Source organism: Galeopterus variegatus, unplaced genomic scaffold (assembly GCF_000696425.1).
Source record: "Galeopterus variegatus unplaced genomic scaffold, G_variegatus-3.0.2 Scaffold6446, whole genome shotgun sequence".
NCBI lineage: Eukaryota > Metazoa > Chordata > Mammalia > Dermoptera > Cynocephalidae > Galeopterus > Galeopterus variegatus.
In genome coordinates, this window is record NW_007732557.1 from 17,679 (window position 1) to 39,546 (window position 21,868).

Consider the following 21,868-nt stretch of genomic DNA (forward strand, 5'->3'; position numbering starts at 1 on the left):
TTTTCTCAGTGGTTGTTATAATTGTGGATAATTCATATTTTCAGTGAAGGGGTCATGTGGGCCCATGGTTTGTTATTATTAACCTTTTTGAATAGTCAGTTAGTTCATTTGGAACTATTAATTTGAGTGAACTTGTGTTTTCACTTTATAGAAATAGAGCTGAACCATTTATGATCATACTCTGCTGTCTTGGAAAAGTCTGTTCATACAGTCATAATAAATAAAGCCTCCTGACATTATAGCCACTTCATGTGAATAGTCATGTCTATTTGGAAGATAATAGTCAAATCATAATACTGTTGAAGTTGTATGCTTAGAAAAGCTCAGGATTCGAGTTTTGAATATTATAATTTCAAATTATATACCACTTATTAACAAAGCTAACATAAAGAAGAAAACATAATTCTATGGAGATGGTTGTTTTTAATCCCCCTTTTTTCAATGTGGTGAATGAAGCATAATAAAATCAAGCATTTATGCTAGATCTCATCACATTACTGACAATAATACAGAAGTATAGCTTCCTAATTCTAGATTCTCCCCTTTCTTACTGTGGTAACAATGTTTCCAGCTAACACAGGAGAGTAACATAAAATCATTATGTATAACTTCTAATCTGGCTCTTACATCCCTTATTTTTAAAATTTCCATTGTTAATTACCTTTAATCCCTGCCCCTTCAGGATCTCTTGCTGTGGGAAACAAAAAGACGTTGGAGTTTATAGCTTAGCAAGGCTGATTCTCCTTGGTTCTCCTCTGACTTTGAGTCCACATTCTCTATTTTCTCTCCTTATGATTAAGTTTCTGCCTTATATTCTATTTCCAGAGACACCTTCTTTGTCTTCATGACACTTGCCTTGGCTCTTTGCTCTGTACTTCACCTCAACTGAAACTCAGATCCTGATTGGTCCTTTGATTCTATCTTCTATTCCCAGTTGCCCCTAAACGCTTCTCTCTATGGTTGTTGCATTACCTGCTAATAGACTACTCAAAGTGCCTACCTGTAAAACAGGCTATCTCTCACTCATGCACAGGTGGATTTGGCTGATCAGGAACAGCAGGCAGATAATCCCTTCTTCTTTCACCACTGCATATGCATTCCTCTAAAGCCTGGCTGAGGAAGCCAATCTCCTTAAATGTGTTAATAGGTACACTAGCAGGATTGTCCACAAAGTCCTTCCTTGGAAAAAGCTTCCCTCAGTTTAAGTGAACCAGAGAAGGAAGGCAATGTTAAGTCTTTTGGGAGGACACAAATAAAGGAGAGGATGCCAATCCTAACTTGGTGGTGCAGTGGCTGGAAAGTAAAGGGACTCAGAAATGGTGGGTTATCAGATACACTTTAGGATCCAGAGTAAAAGACACTGATTAGGTCCATTCTGCCATTTACTACATGTGGACCTATGGCACATCATCTGTCTTCCTGAAGCCCATTTCCATGTCTACAAAATACAAATTCCCTGACAGTTACAGAGGATTTTGTAAAAATGATGTGCACCAGACAATAGCAGAATTGGGGAATCTCACAAGGTGTATGAATTGGTATCATCTCAAAATATCAAAGCTTTAAGATGAAGTAGTTTTCCAATCTCAAATAATTATGCACATGTATTAAAAACAATCTTATCTAATTAGACATAACATGAAACATAACTTTCTATTTATTGTTAGGACTGAGTTCTATTTTATACTTCCATCACTTATTCTCCCAGAAGATTTAAACCCTATATTTTAATTGTAAAACATGACAAATCTTACTGCCTAAATTTGAATTTTACCAATTTAAATTGGTAAATGAACCAATTTTTCTAAAATAAATTGAATCGAAATAGCAGCAAGCAAACTATCATTTACATGTACGAGAATGACAAATCCAAGAATCATTAGAATGAACCACTAAGACAAAGAGTTGGGAAAACTTCCCTTTTTAAAGTCTTGGCTCCTATCAAAGTGCTGAGCTAGCACAGGCTTCTGGCTTTGCCCAAAATAGTCCAGGAGAAACTAGGAGAGAGAAAGAAAGAGAGATACAGAGATTGAGATCGATTCTGACAGACAGGTGGGTGGGGAATTCTGTGAAAAAACAAAATGATATCAAAAAGTGAGACATTCTGGGAGACTGAGGCTGTCTTAACCTTGGAGTAAGGACTAGAAGGAGGAGGAGGAGCAAGGTGCAGAAGGCAGTGAGAAGAAAGGTTGGAGGGAAACAGCTAAGTGCTATGTTAAGGATTATAATTACTGTAAAATAAAGACAACTAACTGAAAGACATCTGCCACTAGAAACAGAATGACAAGAACAGAGAGCTCAGGAATTTAAAATAACCATGATAAATATAAGGAAATGAGGAAAAATACTGATAACATAAAGCAAAACCAAGAAATAATTTAAAAAATCCAAGTGGAAACATTAGGTATGAATATAAAATAGTTGAAATACAGGAAAAAACACCACCACAATGAATAGGATAAGTAGGCTGAATAAATGAAGAACAGATTACTGTGCTGAAAGATCAGACTGAAAAACTGTCCCAGAAGCAGCAACAACCAGTGGAGAAGGAAACCACTAAATAGCTCAGGCATATGTAGATAAAAGTAGAATTGCCAACATAGGAGTCCCAGAAGTAAACAAACAAACAAAAAAGAATAATCAAACTACTATAGATGTTCTTAGAAACTCTACACGGACAAGCCCTCAGAATTACAAAATAAAAGACTGTTACCCATCCTTCAGTTTTGAGAAGGGCAACCTGCTAAGAAATGAGTAAACAATAATTAAATATATAATAGTAAGATCAATTTGCAGAATTTACCAAATAGCCAGGACATTTAAAGCAATAAATCTCTTTACTCAGTGTATGACTAATTGCCTGTGGATCTTACCATTCTTATATAGACCTGGTTAGGTCTAATCAACCACCTTGTGTCAACAACGCGGCAGCACTCTTCTGATTCTATACTTTTCCTGAAGTGAGCAATAATTCCTAGTTGTTTAAAGACAGACATCTATTTCACTCCAACTGGCCATGGATGACTCAAACTGGCTATGTTTTGTAGACATTTTATAATCAATTTCCCCCCACCCCCATTAGATCAAGTCTTTTTAAGAGCAGACATTTTGATTGTCCCATGGATGACTCAAACTGGCTATGTTTTGTAGACATTTTATAATCAATTTCCCCCCACCCCATTAGATCAAGTCTTTTTAAGAGCAGACATTTTGATTGTCTTTTTTTTTTTTTTTCCTTTTTGTCTTTTTTCGTGTTCGGTAACGGATCGCAACCCTCAGTGTCGCGCCCGTACCAGACTGGGACCGGCAACGGGATCGCAACCCTCGGTGTTGCGCCCGCACCTCGCTCAGCCAGTGAGCGGGAACCGGTCTGTATGTGGGATCCGAACCCTCAGCAGGAGCGCCGCCGCGCTCCCAAGCAGCGCACTGTAGCAGTGCGCCACCGGTCCGGCCCTTGATTGTCTTTTAATGACAGGTTTCCAAACATCCAGTCCTGAGATTTTGTAATTTTGTGTTGCTTAACACAGATATGTAGACCAACATCATCAATTAAAACATGGTTAAAAACTGAAGAAAAGATTATTACTTGCCTTTATGAATCTTCTCTGGTTATATATACAAAAAATATTCCACACAATTAAAGTTAAAATATACATAATGAATTTTTTCCAAAGTCTTATTGCTATCATTGTCCATTGTGAATAGTTATTTACATTTCTTTATCTATTTGAATCTTATCAATTGTGTTAAAACCGATTAAAATGGTCTAATTAATTATGTTTTAGAAATTTTGGGTTATCACTGGATCTGGTTATATATACAAAAAATATTCCACACAATTAAAGTTAAAATATACATAATGAATTTTTCCAAAGTCTTATTGCTATCATTGTCCATTGTGAAGTTATTCACATTTCTTTATCTATTTGAATCTTATCTATTGTGTTAAAACCGATTAAAATGGTCTAATTAATTATGTTTTAGAAATTTTGGGTTATCACTGGACTAAGATATTTAATAAAAACATTTTGTGATTAAAGTCTCAGAAGAATCCCTGAAGTGTTAAGACCTACTTCCCTAACCCCCTGTAATACACAATTCATTCCAAAACAGCAGTAGATCATGGAAGTGAACATTTTCTTCATAATGTCACTATAAAATAAAAAATATTCTAACTACATGCCATGAAATTACAACAACAAACCATGACTGGGAGGTAATTATGGGTTTATCTTACTTTTGTGAAGATTAAAAAAAAGGTAACATTTATGGAGAAAGTAATGAATATGAAATCTGTCAAACACCTACAATGAGTAAAGAACTCTTCTCACTTCTGCCAGCATCTCTTCAATATAAGATTTCTGTTCAGTTTTAACAAAGAAACTTAGAGATGTTAAACAGAATGGGAAGTTTAGAAAGCAAATGGAAGAAAACCACGTGAAAATTATCCAGATAATTTAAGATGTCCTGATATTGAAAACGTGCAGGTTTGTAAGATACACCCTCAGTACTCCAACTCTGGTTAATGGATCAGAAGGATCAGCATACCTTGAGAGCTTGTTGGAGCAGAATCTCAGGCCCTACCTCAACCCTGCTGAACTAAAATCCTTTTTTTAAAGAAGATTCTCAGGTGGTTCATATGCATGTTGAAGTTTCAGAAGCACTACCACAGTGCGGGAATATTCTGAAAACTTAGGGCTAATATGATACTCCGTGACTGCCAGGAAACCAGCATAAGCTTATGTATTTTTTATATAGCAGTCACAGCAAATCTTCTCTAGTCTGGAAGTTCCTCCTGAGTGGGGCTGAACTTTTACTATTTTTTGCATCCTCAGCATCCAGCTAAATGCTTGGCTCATATCTGACCCAGTGAGGATGATGAATGATGCAATAATAACAATAGAGCAGTCATGTAGCAAGGATGCTACATTACCTGTTAACAAAGGTTAAATTAAGATGATTGGCTCAATGGGCAAGTATAGTCATACCTTGGAGATATTGCAGGTTCCATTCCAGATCACTACAATAATGCAAATACTGCAATAAAGTGAGTCACACAAATATTTTGACTTCCTAGTGCATTAAAAATTATGTTTACACTACAGTGTAGTCTATTAAGTGTGCAATAGCATTATATCTAAAAAAAAATTGTACACGCCTTAATTAAAAATCTTTACTGCTCAAAAATGCTAATAGTCATCCGAGCCTCCAGCGAGTTGTAATCTTTTTGCTGGTGGAGGATCTTGCCTTGATGTTGCTGGCTGCTGACTACCCAGGGTTGTGCTTGTTGAAGGTCAGGGTGGCTATGGCAATTTCTTAAAAAAGACAATGAAGTTTGCCGATTGACACTTCCTTTCACTTGGACACGTAGAGGCCATTGTATTAATTGTGATACACAATATTGTTGAAATTAGGCCAATTAATACAATGATACACAACAATATTGAAATTAGGCCAATTAATACAATGGCCTTTAAGTGTGAAAGGGTGGCCTGAGGAGAGGGAGAGAATGGGGAAATGCCGGTCGGTGGAGCAATCGGGACACATACAATGTTTATTGATTCAGTTTGCTGTCATATATGGGCACAGTTGCGGTGCCCCAAAACAATTTACAGTAACATCAAAAATCACTGATCACAGATCACCATAATAGATATAATAACAATGAAAAACCTTGACATATTGTGAGAATTACCAAAATGTGACAGAGACATGAAGTGAGCACATGCTGTTGGAAAAATGGTGCTAACAGACTTGCTTGATGCTGGTTGCCACAAACCTTCACTCTGTAAAACATGCAGTATCTGTGAAGCTCAATAAAGTGCAGTGCAATAAAACAAGGTATGCCTGTATAAAAACATTCAATAGGGACCAATGAAAAGGAAAATAAGTATAAAATGTTTTTGCTCAAACACATAATAAGGAAAACTTGTCAAGTGCTTAATTAGGAAGGAAGCACACAGCAAAGGTTTTGTGTCGATATGTAACCTGATTATTTGATAACCAGGTAGTTTAAAGAACAGACATGATTTTGCAATGCATAAATATTTTCAGTACACTAAGCTGTATTACTGGTCCATTACCATGCTCAAATTTTACTAGAATGCTACACTCCTTGACCAAGGAAGAATCTAGAATGTAAAGTGGGTTTAAGATAAAAATTACTTGGGAAAATTAACAGCATTAGGTAACAGTCCAGAGAATGTTAATGGTTATTTAAAAACGATTGTTAACAAGCATGAAGTATGCAATGCAATTCTGATCCTAACTACCCAGAATTAAGTCAAATGTCACAGGTGAAGCAAACAGTCTCCACACGACTGCCTTCAATTCAGACACCAGTTGCAAGCTTTGGGGTCCCCAGGCCACTCCCACTTCTGACTAACTGGCTGCAATTCAGGGGTTGCTACTACTTCTCAGGTTCAATAATTCACTAGACTTACTGAACTTAAGAAAGTGGCTATACTTTCTATTAGAGTTTTATTATAAATATCAGGACTAGCTTAAAGAGACCCATAAGGGCGAGGTATGGGAGGGTTGCAAACACTAAGTTTCCATGTCCTCAGGACACATCACCCTCCTGGCACATAGGCATGTCTCACCAACCAGGGAAGCTCTCCCAAGCCTCCATGTAGAGTTTTTATTGGGGTTTCACTATGTAGCCCATATGATTAATTAAGCCATTAGCCACACAATTGAACTTAATCTTCAGCTTCCCTCCTTTCCCTGGAGGTGAGCTGATGTTACATGACTTAAAGCCTCAACACTATAGTCACATCGTTACTCTTTCCAGCATGGCCAGCTCCAACCCTAAGACTATCAAGGAACCCATCATGAATAAGATAGAGACTTCTATAAGTTGGTAAGTTCCAAGGATTTAGAGGCTCCCTCCTAGGAACCAGGGACAGTGGTCAGCCAAATTCCTTATTATATAACATTGTCTTATTGAGAATTATGGCTAGACTGGCTTAACTCTAGGTCAAATCTTTATATAGCAATGAAGAAGACTTGGCCAGATTCTTATGCTGTTATCTTGTTGCATGGAATTTTATGCCAAAAATGTTGGAACACATATCCATAACACCTTCAGTATTAATAATGCTTTCCCACATAGTCGAATTTATTAAATAAGCCAATTAGTTTTTTGGGGGGTTTTTTTTTTTGTCTTTTTGTCTTTTATACTGACCGGTAACGGGATCACAACCCTCGGTGTCACGCCCATACCGGGGACCGGCAACGGGATCGCAACCCTTGGTGTTGCGCCCGCACCACGCTCAGCCAGTGAGTGGGAACCGGTCTCCACATGGGATCCGAACCCTCAGTGGGAGTGCCGCCGCGCTCCCAAGCGGCGCACTCTCCAGTGCGCCACCAGGCCGGCCCTATCCAGTATACTTTTGGTCTAATAGTATTCTTTGTTCATTTATTTGTCTTGCATGACACATATTTACTTGAGTGACTGGCAGCTAACATAAGCACATCTGAAGAAACAATTTATATCTAGATACTGCCTTAAAAATTACATCTATCTATATTTGATTATTGTTCCAATCAAATGATCCTTGCCTGTTCATTTAAATATGTCTTATAAATTCTTTGTCTTAGTTTGGGCTGCTATAAAAAAGGCACCATACATTGGGTATCTTAAACAACAGAAATTTATTTCTCAAAGATCTGGAGAACAGAAGTCAAAGATGAGCCTGCCAGCAATGGTTGAGTTCTGGTGAGGACCTTCCTCTGGGTTGCAGATTGCCATCTTCTCACTGTAGCTTCATATGGTGAAAAGAGAGCAAGAGAGCTCTCTGGGGCATCTTTTATGGGTAATAATCCCATTCATGAGGGCTCCACTCTCATGACTTAATCACCACCTGTATTGGTCTGTTCCTGTTGCTTATAACAAAATACGTGAATCTGGGTGATTTATAAAGAAAATGAAATTTCTTGCTTACAGTTTCTGAGGCTGGGAAGTCCAAGGTTCAGGGAACCTAGCTGGGACATAGGCCTTGGTGGTGGTGACAGTGGCCACCACCATTGCAAAATGGTGGAGTAGAGAGAGACTAACCTCCTCATTCACTCTCCTTTTAAAGACCTCCAAACTACATCCATGACCACCATTTTTAACCCATTCATTACGGCATAGCCTACAATCTAATCACCTCTTCAAGGCCCTACCTTTCAATTACCATAATAGGATTTCCCATCCTTAACAATTACAATGGGGGTTAAGCTCCTAATGTATGAAATTTGGGAGACACGATTCAATCATTGCATTCCACCCTGGCCCCCAAAATTCATGTCCTTCTCACAGGTAAATACATTCATTTTGTCCCCAAAGTCTTAACCTGTTTCAACTCAAAAGTCCAAAGTCCCATCTGTGAAATCAAAAGGAAGTTATCTACTTCCAGGATACAATGGTGTAACAAACAGGGTACATATTCTCATTCAAAAAGGGAGAAATAGGCCAAAAGAAGAAGTAACAGGTCCTAAACAAGTCCAAAACCCAGCAGGGCAGGCTTATCTTACAGCTGGTGAATCATGTACCTTGACTCCACGTTTGGTGTCCTCTACATGCTGGTGTGGAGGTTGGTATTTTGATGGGGTTTCAATTCAATCTGTATATCGCTTGCTGTGGTATGGACATTTTCACAATATTGATTTTTTCAATTTAACAGCATGGAATGTCTTTCCATGTTTTTGTGTCCTCTTTAATTTTTTTCAACAGTGATTTGTAGTTCTCATTATAGAGATCTTTCACTTCCTCAGTTAAATTTATTCCTAGGTATTTTGTTTTTGTGTGAGTGTGACTACTATAAACGGGCTTGCTTTCTTGATTTTTCTGCTAGTTTGTTATTGGAGTATAGAAACAATACTGATTTCTGGGTGTTGGTTTTGTACCCTGCAACTTTATCGAAATTGTTTATCAACTCTAAGAGTTTCTTCGTAGTCTTTAGGCTTTTCTGTACATAGGATCATGTCATCAGCAAACAGGAACAGCTTGTCTTTGTCTTCTCCAATCTGTATGCCCTTTATTTCTTCCTCTTGCCTGATTGCTCTGCTAGTACTTCCAATACTATGTTAATTAGGAGTGGTGAGTGTGGGCATCCTGTCTTGTTTCCGTTCTTTCAGTTTTTCCCCATTCATGATGATACTGGTGGTGGGCTTGTCATATATGGCTTTTATTATGTTGAGATATTTTCCTTCTAATCATTTGGTTTTTGTCCTTGATTTTGTTGATGTGATGTATCACATTTATTGACTTGCATATATTGAACCATCCTTGCATCCATGGGATTAATCCCACTTGACTGTGGTGTATAATTTTTTTGATATATTGCTGTATTCTATTTGCTAATATTTTATTGAGGATTTTTGCATCTATGTTCATCAAAGATATTGGCTTATAGTTTTCTTTTTTTGTAGTATCTTTGTCTGGTTTTGGTATGAAGGTGATGCTGGCCTCACAGAATGAACTTGGGAGAATGGCCTCTGTTTCAAATGCTGGTGAGGATGCAGAGAAAGGGGAACTTTCTTACACTGTTGGTGGAACTGTAAATTGGTTCAGCCATTATGGAAAACAGTATGGAGTTTCCTCAAACAACTACAGATAAAACTGCCATAAGATCCAGCAATTACACTGCTAGGAATATACTCAAAGGAATGGAAATCATCATGTCCAAAGGATATCTGCACTCCTATGTTTATCACAGCTCTATTTACAATAGCCAAGAGTTGGAACCAACCCAAGTGTCCATCATTGAACTGGATAAGGAAAATGTGGTATATTTACACAATGGAATACTCCTTGGCCACAAAAGATAGTAAAATCTTGCCATTCACAGCAACATGGATGAACTTAGAGAAAATTATGCTAAGTGAAATAAGCCAGGAATGAAAGAGAAATACCACATGTCCTAACTCATAAGTGGGAGCTAAAAAAATAAACAAATACATAAAAAATTGAAAGAAACAACAATCACAATAATTGAATTTTCAAAAGGAAAGAACAGAACTTAGGGTACCATTGGTGGGAAAGTGGCTAAGGGGTAATAAGGGAGGAATTGGTGAAGGGCCAGAAAAAACGATTACCTTCTATAGTGTTGAACATGCTCATTATCTTGATTTGAGCATCACACATTGCATGCAGGTATTAATATTTAACTCTGCACCCCACAGATATGTGCAATCAACTATGTTTCAATTAAAAAGAAAAAAGAAAAGAGTTTTAGGCAACATAACAAATTTCAAATTCAAATCTTTTCCATCTTAAGATATAAAAATTTAAAAATGATTACCAGTTGGGAAAAAAATAACAAGAGCATCTTAACACAAGAGACAAATGAAAAACAGTCAGAATGCCTTATGCTAGACCATGCCATCACCATGGGTTCGGTTGTACCCACATATGCTATGTACATAATGGGTTAAAGTAACCATTAGCATACAATGAAATTTTAATAATAAGTTAAATATTCCAAGTATATTATACTCACAAAATAGAAATCATATCACCAATAGCACACAGATAGTAAGCTTTTTAAACCAACGTTACTTACATTGAAAATAAAGATTAAAAGATTTTTTTTTTTTTTTAATACAGTGGAAGCAACTCCAAAAATCACTGTTAATGAGAAGGGCTGAAATCTTTGAGTTTAGACTCAAAACTATGCAAACAACATTGCTATGGTCTGAATACATATATTGTGTCTACCTTCCTCAGTTCCCTACCCCCTGCAATTCACACTCTGAAATCCCAACTGCCACATTAATTGTATTAGGATGTGAGGTCTTTTGGGAGGTGATTAGGTCATGAGGGCATAGCCCTCATAAAAAGGATTAGTGCCCATATAAAATAGACCCAAGGAAGCTTGTTTGCCCTTTCCACCATATGAAGACACAATGAGAAGTTATCACCTATGAACCAGAAACCAGACCCTCATCAGACACCAAATCTGCCAGAAGCTTATTCTTAGACTTGCCAGCACCCAAAACTATGAGAAAGAAATTTCTATTGTTTATAAGCTACCCAGTTTATGGTATTTTATTATAGCAGCCTGAATGGACAAAGAGATAAAAAATTGTCCAAATTTGCTAAATCTACTTGTATTTCTTAAATTTATGCTACTTCATCTTCAAACTTCCATGTTAAATTTCACTTTCATGGGAAAAACTAGGAGGATTTTATTTTATAATAATTTCAAAACATCAATTACTTTCCCTTCAATTAAAAAATCCAAATCATTATTCTTTTAGTACTTCTTTGGTAAACAGTAGTAAATTTTTCTTGTGATACATACTTATGTGACGTGGGTTGATGGCTGCTTTTACTGTCTTGCTTATAGTCTACATAAAGCTTAAAGCATGTTTCCTCTAATTAGGACACTTTAAATTATGAAAGAAAAATCTAAGTTTTAAAGTTTATTTTAAGCCTTATTCCAACCTCCACTTCCTTCTTTATAACAAAAATCTATTAACACATTCTTTAAAAAAATCACAGAATAATTTTATTTATAATGAATATTAATCTCTCCAGAGTTTAAATCATCAGTTTATACTTATAACAGAGAATCAATTTAGATAACACAACCAAAATGAAATGAAGACAAAACAATCTGCTATTACATATCAATTTCTTTGATATGTCATGATTATATCCAATTTGTCTTGCAACATGGTCCATTTCCAGTGAAATTCTCAGTAAGCTGCTAGGAATAACAGTCCTTCATATTGACGTTTTATTGTAAGGTGTGCCAGATGTGGCTGTTGTGCTTGCTTCAGAAATCAGTCGAACAAGAGTGAGGGAAAGGCTGACACCACAAAACCACTTCATATGCAATCCATCCACAAATGAATAGCACACCTTCAGATCCTTTGGTTTTTATAACAATCCCTTAATTAATGATTGTTCCCTTAAAATTCTATTTTAAATAGGACAAATCACTGTCTATACAGTTTGTGCCAAAGTCCTTGACTTTCTTGCTTCCACTGATCTGCTTATCAGATCACAGAGTGATGGTAGTCTTATTTTATCCATATTTTTGCTGTAAACATTGAGAAATATACCAAGGACAACTAACAAACCAGACCATACATACCTAAAAGAAAGAAATAAGGAAAAAAAATGTTAAAATTAATAAGGTAATTATTTATTATTAACCACAGAATTTTGTGATCAGTCCATAATAATTCTTCAACAACATAAAATTTTGCTACTGGAAGCCTACAATAATAGCACTAAAATAAAGACAGTATTCTTAGATAAGATTAGATAGAATTCCATATCTTTTATGTTGAGTATATATGCAGAAAAGGTATTTTACAAAATATTATACAAAACGTAGTTCATTTGAACTTTGGGGATAACAGCAAATTCAAAGTCCAGCCCCTATCAAAAATTGATGGATATGGGCCCCATTTTAGGAATGTAACTCAGCAGTCCAAGTAATTGTCCCAGCTGGGTAGAATATAAAGGAATAAAAAAGGGACACATCCTGAGAAAGTAGAAATCACTGTAATTACTATTATGTATACCTGAACATGCAGAAAGAAAAACTTATTTATAGACAACAAATAATAACTTACAATACATTGATGGAAATTTATCTTATGGTTACCTTTAAACTTATATTTTGGTAAATTTTAGGTTTGCAACTTCACAGTTACTAACCAACAAAAGTTTAAATAATGCTAATTTCAAACATGTACTAGACAGTAAAGATAACAGTAAAAACTTTCACAAAAAGCCAAAACTAAATAAGTCATTAGGACACAACTTATGGAATACTTCTCTACCTTAGATCCTTTATGGAAAGAGGCAGCATATAAACTAATAATTTTTAAAAGTATGTACTGCAAATATATAATTTATATATAAGAATTTGCACCAGGGCAAGGAGAAATCCCTTAATCTCAACAGCATATACATCACTAACATTCATTCATATTGAAATGTACACATCACTCAACATTCATTCATATTGAAAACAGGGTCACATTTGTAGTGGGCTCTGGTTAGGAAATTTAAGTATACAAAATGATAAATTCAAAATAGAAAATTATAAATATTTCTAAAACAGCAGAAGACATCAATATAAGATGAAAAGGATTCTTTACAAAACATAACAGAAAAAACACACATTAATCTATACAAAAATTAAAACACTGCAAAAAAGGAAAAGCAGAAAAGTTGAATTAAGGCTATTTAAGAGGAAATGTGATACTTAGTATCTAAAAATTGAGAAACTTGTTGAATTAAAAGTACTTACTGAAATGTGAACGGTTTAGCAAAGAATATAAATGAAAGTACAATGGTCATTGCTTTTCTTCCTGTTGTCACTGTAGAGGCAAAAAGCTTGGTTTAGAATGTGTCTACTATCTAGGCAATATTCTGGAAATCATTATTCAACAAATATTTACAGAGCCAACGATACGCCAGAATCTATGTAAAGTGCCAAGGAAACAATGAAAAGTAAAAACCAACCACCCCACAAACCAACAAGTCACTATTATTGCTACTATGGAGTTTATGGTCTTGTAGGGGAACAGACATCAAATAATTAGTACAGTTAAAGTACAACTGTACTAAGTACCATACTTGATGGAGGCCATGGTACTACGGAGCCATGTCATTCCTCAGAGAGACTTAGTTTGGCAGAGAAGAAAGGCATTCCTAAGGAAGATATGATTACGTAGAACAAGGAAGATATGATTATTTGTTACAAGTAGTAATCTAAAGGATACAGTAATATCTTTATAGTGGTCACCTCTGGATAAGACTATAAGTAATTTTTACAATCCTTTTTATATATGTGTATTAACTTTTCCCTGTCCTTTTAAAGTATTATACCTCAGAGTCTGCCATAATGCCTGAAACCTTCCTCCCTTGTCCCAGGCAGAGAGAGGTAGGGACTCTGCATAAGTCTCCATGACAGCTCTTTCTCCCACACTGCAGTTTCCCCACTAGACCGTGTGCTTTACTTAGTTCCTTGCCTTATTCATTCTTATAGCCCCAGATTCTACAGTTCCTGGCACTTAATAGTGTACGAGTGCACGAATGAATACCAAATGAAGAAACGGTTCTGGAAGCATGTGTCAGAGTCTGATTCCTAATATCTATTTTTCTCTTCTACTTTAGAAAAAGAAACCCTATTTTTAGCTGGGCATCCATTCCAGCCTCTCCTACTGATACATATGGACATGTGACTAGGCTATGGCAAGGGAAGTGTGAGCAGAAGTGCTGTTTCTAGGAAGTTTCCATAAAGAGAAGGGTGTGTCTTTCATCTTCTCTTACTCTGTCCTACTGCCTAGTGTGAGGATGAAGATGGCACAGCAGGTAGAAGGAACCTGGGTTTCTGATGACCATAGAGTCACCACACCAGCTTGGGAGGCAATATAGTATACAGTGACGAGCCCAGGTATACAGCCAGGCTGCTTTGGTTGAAATCCTGACTCAGGTTGACTATTACATAAGTCACTTAACGTCCCTTTGCCTCAGTTTATCCATCTGTAAAATGGAACAATAGTGCCTATTTTACGGGACTGTTATGAGATTGAAATGATTAATACATATATAAAATATCCAGAATGGCATCTGGTACATAATACTAAGGGCTATGTATGTGTTAGCCATTATTGTCATCTCTGTCTTTCTTTTATATGAGAGAGAAAAAAAACCTGCCTGCACCTTCAAGACAAAGCTGTATCTCACAGTTTTGACAAATGACACAGGGAGCACATCTGAGTCATCTGTTCCCTTCACTAGGCTGTACAGACCTCCAAAGCAGAACACAACTTTCATTCCTCTATAGTGCCATGTAGAGTCCCTACACAGAGGAGGTGCATAATTTTCATTAGTGAAAAGAGAAGCTAATCTTCTGTTGTAATAGAAAATATGAAATTGAAAGGCCCAAAGAGTTTTGTTTAAAATGTACCTTTCACTGTAAATGCAACAAAATTAGAATTTTCACCTATAAATGAAAAGCATATAGAGGCAGTGTTTTCTTTGAAGATACTCTTCCCATCATATTTTATAGCAAGTTCTTTTAATGTATTTAAGTGTACACATTTGATTTTAAAATTAAACCATCAAAATAAAAACTTAAGATGAAACATCATTTTCTTTAGGATATTAAAGAAACACCATAATTCAAAGAATAAATTGGTGAAATAAGGCAATTTTCTTTTTAATGAAGAGGAGATGTTGTCCATATCTTTTTGAAAAGAGCATCAGAGAAAATGTAAATGCTTATTTCATAATCTAAGCAAGTAAATCCCTCTCACCTGTTACAGCAAGAAGTGCACCAAAATTTTTAATCAAAGCCAGAACAAAGGAGATTCCGAAATACCCAGTGAGGGAAAAAAGGAAAGCATAACCATAGGTCCGAAATGGATTCTGCAACAAATGAAAAAAGCCTGTTAGAAAAATACAACATAAACCCTGAGGTATTATAAATGAAATAAAACTACAGATTTTAATCAACTTCTTGAGTAATAATAAGCCATTTGACAATGCAGCCAAGCAAAGATTCTCATTTAGTTTTGATTTAATGGAAAAATAATGATAAAATTAAAAATCTCCAACTTTACATTATGAACAACTTAAAAATTAACTTATAGGATACAGGAAGAAAATAAATTTAAATATCAATCATCCATTTCTGAAATAATTTCTGATATGCACATATTATAGTCAAGGAGTTATCAAATTATATCAACAATAACCTTTTCTGAACAAAGGGAATTAGAAATATAGAGAAAATATTTAATGGAAGATGTTTATTTAAAAAAAATGTGATTAGTGTTTACCTTTGAACAAAATGTAACTGCAGGGCCTAATCCGCTAGTGCATGTCAATCCCAACAAAATGTACACAAAACCGATTGAATAAGAATACAAAACCTAGAGCAGATAAAAATAAAGTGGAAAAAATACTATCAAACCAAAAATGGAAGATTAAGGATTGATTTTAAGTATATGGCTCAATTAATCTAGTCAATGAAGTCTGCAAAACAAAACATTTTTAAAGTAATATCTTCATTTCAATATGGCTTAACATTCTGGAAATGATGGTTGATTCTAATGGTTTATAAGTCCACACCTTATTTTACGTGCAAAATAACAATAGTACTGATCCTTTCATATATATGCTTATATAATTATTCATTTCTTGCCTGGCTTAATAACTAAATTTAAACTGTATTTTAATGGTAGGGTCCTCAAAATATACATAAACAAAATAAAATTAAAAAATTTAAAGCTACTTACAAAACATGAGACCAAACATTAAATTTGCAAAAGACATTAAAATATAATAAAAATAAGCAGTATATGACATATCTATTACTTAATTTCCCTATTTTTTTAACCAATCTTTTTATCCCAGTTTATTATATTCCTTATAAATAGAATCAGCAAGAGCAGCACTGTGCAAACTTAAATATCTGCTATGTCAGGTACTGTTCTAATGCTGTGTGTGGATTGTTCCAATATTTCTCACAACCAACCCACGAGATAGGTATTCTTAATCATCATCACTCAATTTCTAGATTAAAAAAACAAAAACTTAGATATATTAAGTAATTGTCCCCAAATGAGAACCAGTAACACTGGGATATGAACTGAGGATAATCTTATTCCAGAGACGACAATCTTAACTAACCACTGCATTATATTAACTTTTTAATTACCTATACTTCCTTAACTCTTCTTGAGGCCATCTTTACTTTATCTAGAAAGAACAGTAATGATGATCAAGGAAGTTCTTGATCAAGATTAAAGTTCCTATGTTACTAGGGACTACTTAAGATGCCCCATTCTGTGCCAAGAGAATGACAGGAAAGAACAGTTCTATATATCCTTAATGCAGTATGCTCTACCAGCAAGGAAGTTGGTTATAAAATTAATGTAAACATATACACAAACACACACAATAATTTTCCTATATACAAATAAAAACCAGTTAGAAGATATATTGAAAGAAAAGATGTTATTTACAGTAACAACAGCAAAATGATGAAATATCTAAAAATTACTTTAATAGAAATGTGTTGGATTTATATAAAGAAAACATTAAACTCTGATGGACATTAAAAAAAAAAACACTTGAATAAAAGGAAAGTCATACCTTATTCTTGGACTGAAAGAACCAAGTGTATAGATGCCATTCTCCCTAAATTAATTTATAATTCAATGCCATACCAATCACAATACCAATGGGATTTCTAGTTTATTGGGGATATGAACACCCAAGAATAACTACTGGTAGTAATATTCTGAAAAAGAAAAGGAACAATGGTGGCTAGTCCTAACAGATGGTAAATGTAAGATAAAACTCCTGTTGTTAAAAGTACTGGTGCAGAAATAAGTTCAAAAAAATACAATTCTGATCCCTATATTAGAATGTGATAATGATAAAGAAGGCATTTAAAATAAGCTGGAAAGGTGGATTACTCAATAAATGGTACTGGGACAAATGGGTAGCCACATGGAAGGACATTTTAAAAAAAGTTTTAGATTAGATCAAGGATTTAATAAAAAAGAAAATCATAAAACTAGTAGTTAACATGGGTGAAACTTTTTAAATCTTAGAACTGGGAAAGCCCTTTCAACCATGATACATAGCCAGAAGCCATGAAGAAAAAGATAAATTGGACCACAGAAAAATTACAAACTTCTACATGGAAAAATAACACCAAATATAAAGAAGGGAGAAAAATGATGCAATGAAGAATTTTTTAATACATAAAAACTCTATAAATCAATGAGGAAAATAATTTACCAAATATACAAGCTGCTAGCCGTGGTAGTGACAATTTTAGTTTTTATCTTCCTATAATTTTTTAATGTACTACTTTTAAGGAAATAATTATTTTAAACTAGATTAAATATGCAATGTAAGTCTTTGCTACTATAACTATTTCATAAAATTACACCACCATTTTTAGTTTGTCTGATATGAGAAAAAAGCACTGGAGTATTTACCATTTCAGAATTAGAAGCATTATGCAGTTTCATAGCTTTCTCTTGAACATTTCCAATGACAGCATCTGCACATAGTGCCAGGGAAATAAGCATCACACCTTCAAGAAGGTATAAAAAAACTCCTTATTTAAACATTTGAACTATCATCAAGTTTTATCAGAAATATAATTGGGATAAAAAACCAAAAGCAGACTTCAACCAAATTTGCTCAGTAATGCTGAACATTCTTATCCACAATGGATTGTAACAAGTACATAGATAAAAAAACTCCTTATTTAAACATTTGAACTATCATCAAGTTTTATCAGAAATATAATTGGGCTAAAAAACCAAAAGCAGACTTCAACCAAATTTGCTCAGTAATGCTGAACATTCTTATCCACAATGGATTGTAACAAGTACATAGGTGATAATATTAAAGCAAACAAACAAAAGTAACTAACACTAATAAACTGACTTAAAAGCAAACAAACAAAAGTAACTAACACTAATAAACTGACTTAAAAGCAAACAAACAAAAGTAACTAATACTAATAAACTGACTTAATGCCGTCACCATTACTGAATGTCAATGTCATGTGAAATAATATTCTGCTTTTACACTAGATTTCATGTTTGAAAGAAATGCTGTATTAAACAAGTATAGAAGAAACTCAATGATCTATTGGTATTGGTGGTCAGTAAGTTAATTGAAAAAAAAAACAGATGAAGAGGAAAATCATTTAAAAAATACCTATATTACTAAAATGTTAAATTTACAACACATAATCATGTAGGTAGTTGCCAAGGTCTTTTCTTTGAGAATGGGTGCTTACTAGAATTCTATACTTTCTCTTTTGTGTAAGCCACACTCATACACACATTCTATATGATTTCCAAGTTTTTTTTGCTGTTTACACGTACACCCAAAACTTAGGAACTTCTGAAACAACTGGAGAGAATCCTCTCATTTGTGTATGCATTCTCCCAATTTTACAGTTGTTTCACCCACACCTAATTCAATAGTGATTTTACTGACTTGTCAACCAAATTGTTTCAATTAGTTTTCACAGAAACAATTCTATGTCTTTTCATATTTATTTTTGAACAGTTTAAATAACATTGAGTTATTACATAATTATAATAACAGGTACAACTGGCATAAACAAATCTGGGTGTCAGCACCTTGTTCCTACGAAGCACACAAGTGTGCATGTGTACTTGAAAAGTAGGCTATTAACCGAAAGTGTTTAGGATACATGCTCATTGGTCATTGAGCTTTACAGAAAGAGTGAGGAACAGTCTCAGTTACATCTCTAAGTCTGATGGGCTTTACAGAAGTTTTTTCTTTTTTTTATGTATAAACAGTCGTAGGGAGCAGAAAAGCATATTTATTTCTAAACATACTGTAATACCTATTCTGCTTTTGAAAAATCTAAATTCAATTTACAAAATTTTGCACAGCATACAGCAGAGTAAACTTGTTTATGGTGGAAACCTTAAACACTTTAAGGTAATGTCCATATTTATACTGTACTGTTATACATTAAAGTACGGTATAATTTTCCTTCTTTAGCTAAAACATTGACAAGTACATGTATTTGCACAAGTTACAGAGTTGATTTTTTTAATGAGAGCAAAAACAATTACCACTGTGATTCCCCTATAACTCACGCATACATTTTCAATTCGGCTCATAAAAAACTAATCTATCATGTACTCGATAATCCGAGATTTTGACAGGGAAACATCCTCCTGTCATGTCAAAATACAACACTAAAAAAATTATCATATTTCCAGAGTTGTGATATTTTTACTACATCTTACATGGTAAAGCCAAAAGCTTTATGTTAGATATGAAAATCCAAATGTCATACCATCATTTAAAATCCTTATGAAATTTTAGAGATTCTTACTCTAAAATGCCTCTAAAATCTAGGAATATAAATAAATTCTTTACCTGTCAGGTTGAAATTTGGTGCAATGGTGCTGTCAGCTAGGGTAAACCATATCAGGCCAAGGCTCATGCACAGTGCAGCAGACACATCTGCAACATTGTAGCGCTTTCCTGTATAAAACAAATGTAAGTCAGTTTCATGCAAACACCTTCCCCCACAGCCTAGTGTCAGATCTAAGTGTTTAACCAAGTAGTACAGGGATCTGTTTTTTTATATCCAATGCCAAAAATATGTGAAGGTGAAGGCATATTTTAGGTCAAGGCATAAGATAGTAACAAATATCTTAGGTAAAGGCATAACACAGTCACAGAAGGGCTTCTGAAGATTAAATTACTAATGGGCACCAACAAATTCTTACAAGTTAGAAATAAGATCCTACTTTATCTGTTGATAGTGAATAAAACACTATTTTGGCAAAAACTGACAGCAAGAATAATGTGCACCAACAAACATTTTAAAATTTTGTGGAAATTAGTGCTTTTACTTTACATATAATAAAGGCCACAAATTTTCTTGTCCTTATATAAATTTAAAAAGTAACAAGAGTAATGATCCTGGCTACATAACTGTTTAAGTTTGTAAATACCATGATGAGGTAACATCGAGGCAGGTCACAATTAACTTACTTTACTACCTCCATATTTAAAAAATGAAATGTAGTATAACTTTTTCTAAGGATCATAAGAGAATACTATATGTGCCCTGTCAGAATGTTAAATGTGACTTTTAAAAGAGATAGAGGTCAATATTTTTTCCTATGTGAACAGTTATCCCAAAATGATACGTGAAGTTGTTGATAGACTATCATTTTAAAAGGCTTATTTTGGGAAGGCATCTAATTCATCAAATAAAGTCAGGCTTATAAAGAAGTTTAGTGATACAGAAACACTCAACTACTAAAATATGAATACTCCTCATGACAGTTGGTAGGAACAACAGCAACAAAAACTTGTCCCACATCATTGCTTTTTTTTTTTTTTTTTTTTTTTTTTACTATTTCCACATTGTAACTTAGCTGAGGCTCTAAGACATCAATAAGCCAGCAGCATGAGTAAAAAAGCAGTTCTGCTCAGATTAAGCTTTACTTCAATATGAGAACTGCACACTGTATAATGGAGCTACCTCCACCATGTGTGGATCCCTGAAGAGTAAAAGAATAAAAAAATTGAATAAAAAGAATTTCCAAGTACTTTTGAGGTAGGCCTTCAATATATCAATATGGTACTGCTGAAACTCACAGTTTCCAAAATAAAAAAATAAAATGTTACTTTTTCTTTTTTCAAGTCCAAAGTATTGATTTCAGATACCATGGTGAATCAGAGAAATACCAGTGTTTTCATAATATCTTATTTTTGTAAGATATCACTCAGAATTGTTATAATATCTAGAATGCTCATTGTAAATATTAATAGTTTAATGTTTTTCCTAATGCTAGATGCTATAAACATATCCTATTAGTTTCAAATAGTATGAAAATATATCATTACTATACCTTGAATAAAAACTCCTCCTAGCATAACAGGAATCAATTTGCAGCACTTGAAGATGACTTGGGTAGGATAATTCAGGTAGCCCAGGGAAGTGTTTGATAACCCCATAGTACCCACAGTTAGAAAAGCTATTATCATGTAGGTTTTTCCTGGTATTCTGTAAAAGACAATTTTTAAAACCTTCATTTTGGGACCCAATTCATACTGTTGTAAGATGATGTGTTTACAATGTATAAATGTCTAATTACTTTTCTAATTTCTGGTTAATTTTTCTGGAAATATCTGTAAAAATATCACTGTCCTTAAAGTTGTAACACTGTTTACTTGTATTAAAAATGTTCATAAAAATAACTGTGAAAAAGTGGTATATTAAGAGTTACTTAGATTTTTACAGAAGTTATAAATGCTGATAAAAGGTTAATAGTTCTAGCCACAGATTAAAACTATCTTGACTAAATTTAGAAAAAA

General features: G+C 34.4%; 1 protein-coding gene across 2 annotated transcripts in view; it reads right to left on the bottom strand.

Moving 5' to 3' along the window:
- Nucleotides 1-11,475: 11,475 nt before the first annotated feature.
- The window catches only part of SLC35B3 (solute carrier family 35 (adenosine 3'-phospho 5'-phosphosulfate transporter), member B3), a 23,935-nt gene continuing 13,542 nt past the window's right edge, over nucleotides 11,476-21,868 (bottom strand). For both annotated transcript variants that reach the window (XM_008590895.1, XM_008590896.1), the window contains exons 4-10: nucleotides 21,403-21,557; nucleotides 19,913-20,020; nucleotides 17,974-18,071; nucleotides 15,799-15,891; nucleotides 15,274-15,385; nucleotides 13,260-13,329; nucleotides 11,476-12,089 (exon numbers count right to left, since the gene is read on the bottom strand). In XM_008590895.1, the coding sequence (XP_008589117.1) occupies nucleotides 11,939-12,089; nucleotides 13,260-13,329; nucleotides 15,274-15,385; nucleotides 15,799-15,891; nucleotides 17,974-18,071; nucleotides 19,913-20,020; nucleotides 21,403-21,557 (787 nt within the window). In that variant the 3' untranslated portion in view covers nucleotides 11,476-11,938. The remainder of the gene's footprint in view (nucleotides 12,090-13,259; nucleotides 13,330-15,273; nucleotides 15,386-15,798; nucleotides 15,892-17,973; nucleotides 18,072-19,912; nucleotides 20,021-21,402; nucleotides 21,558-21,868) is intronic.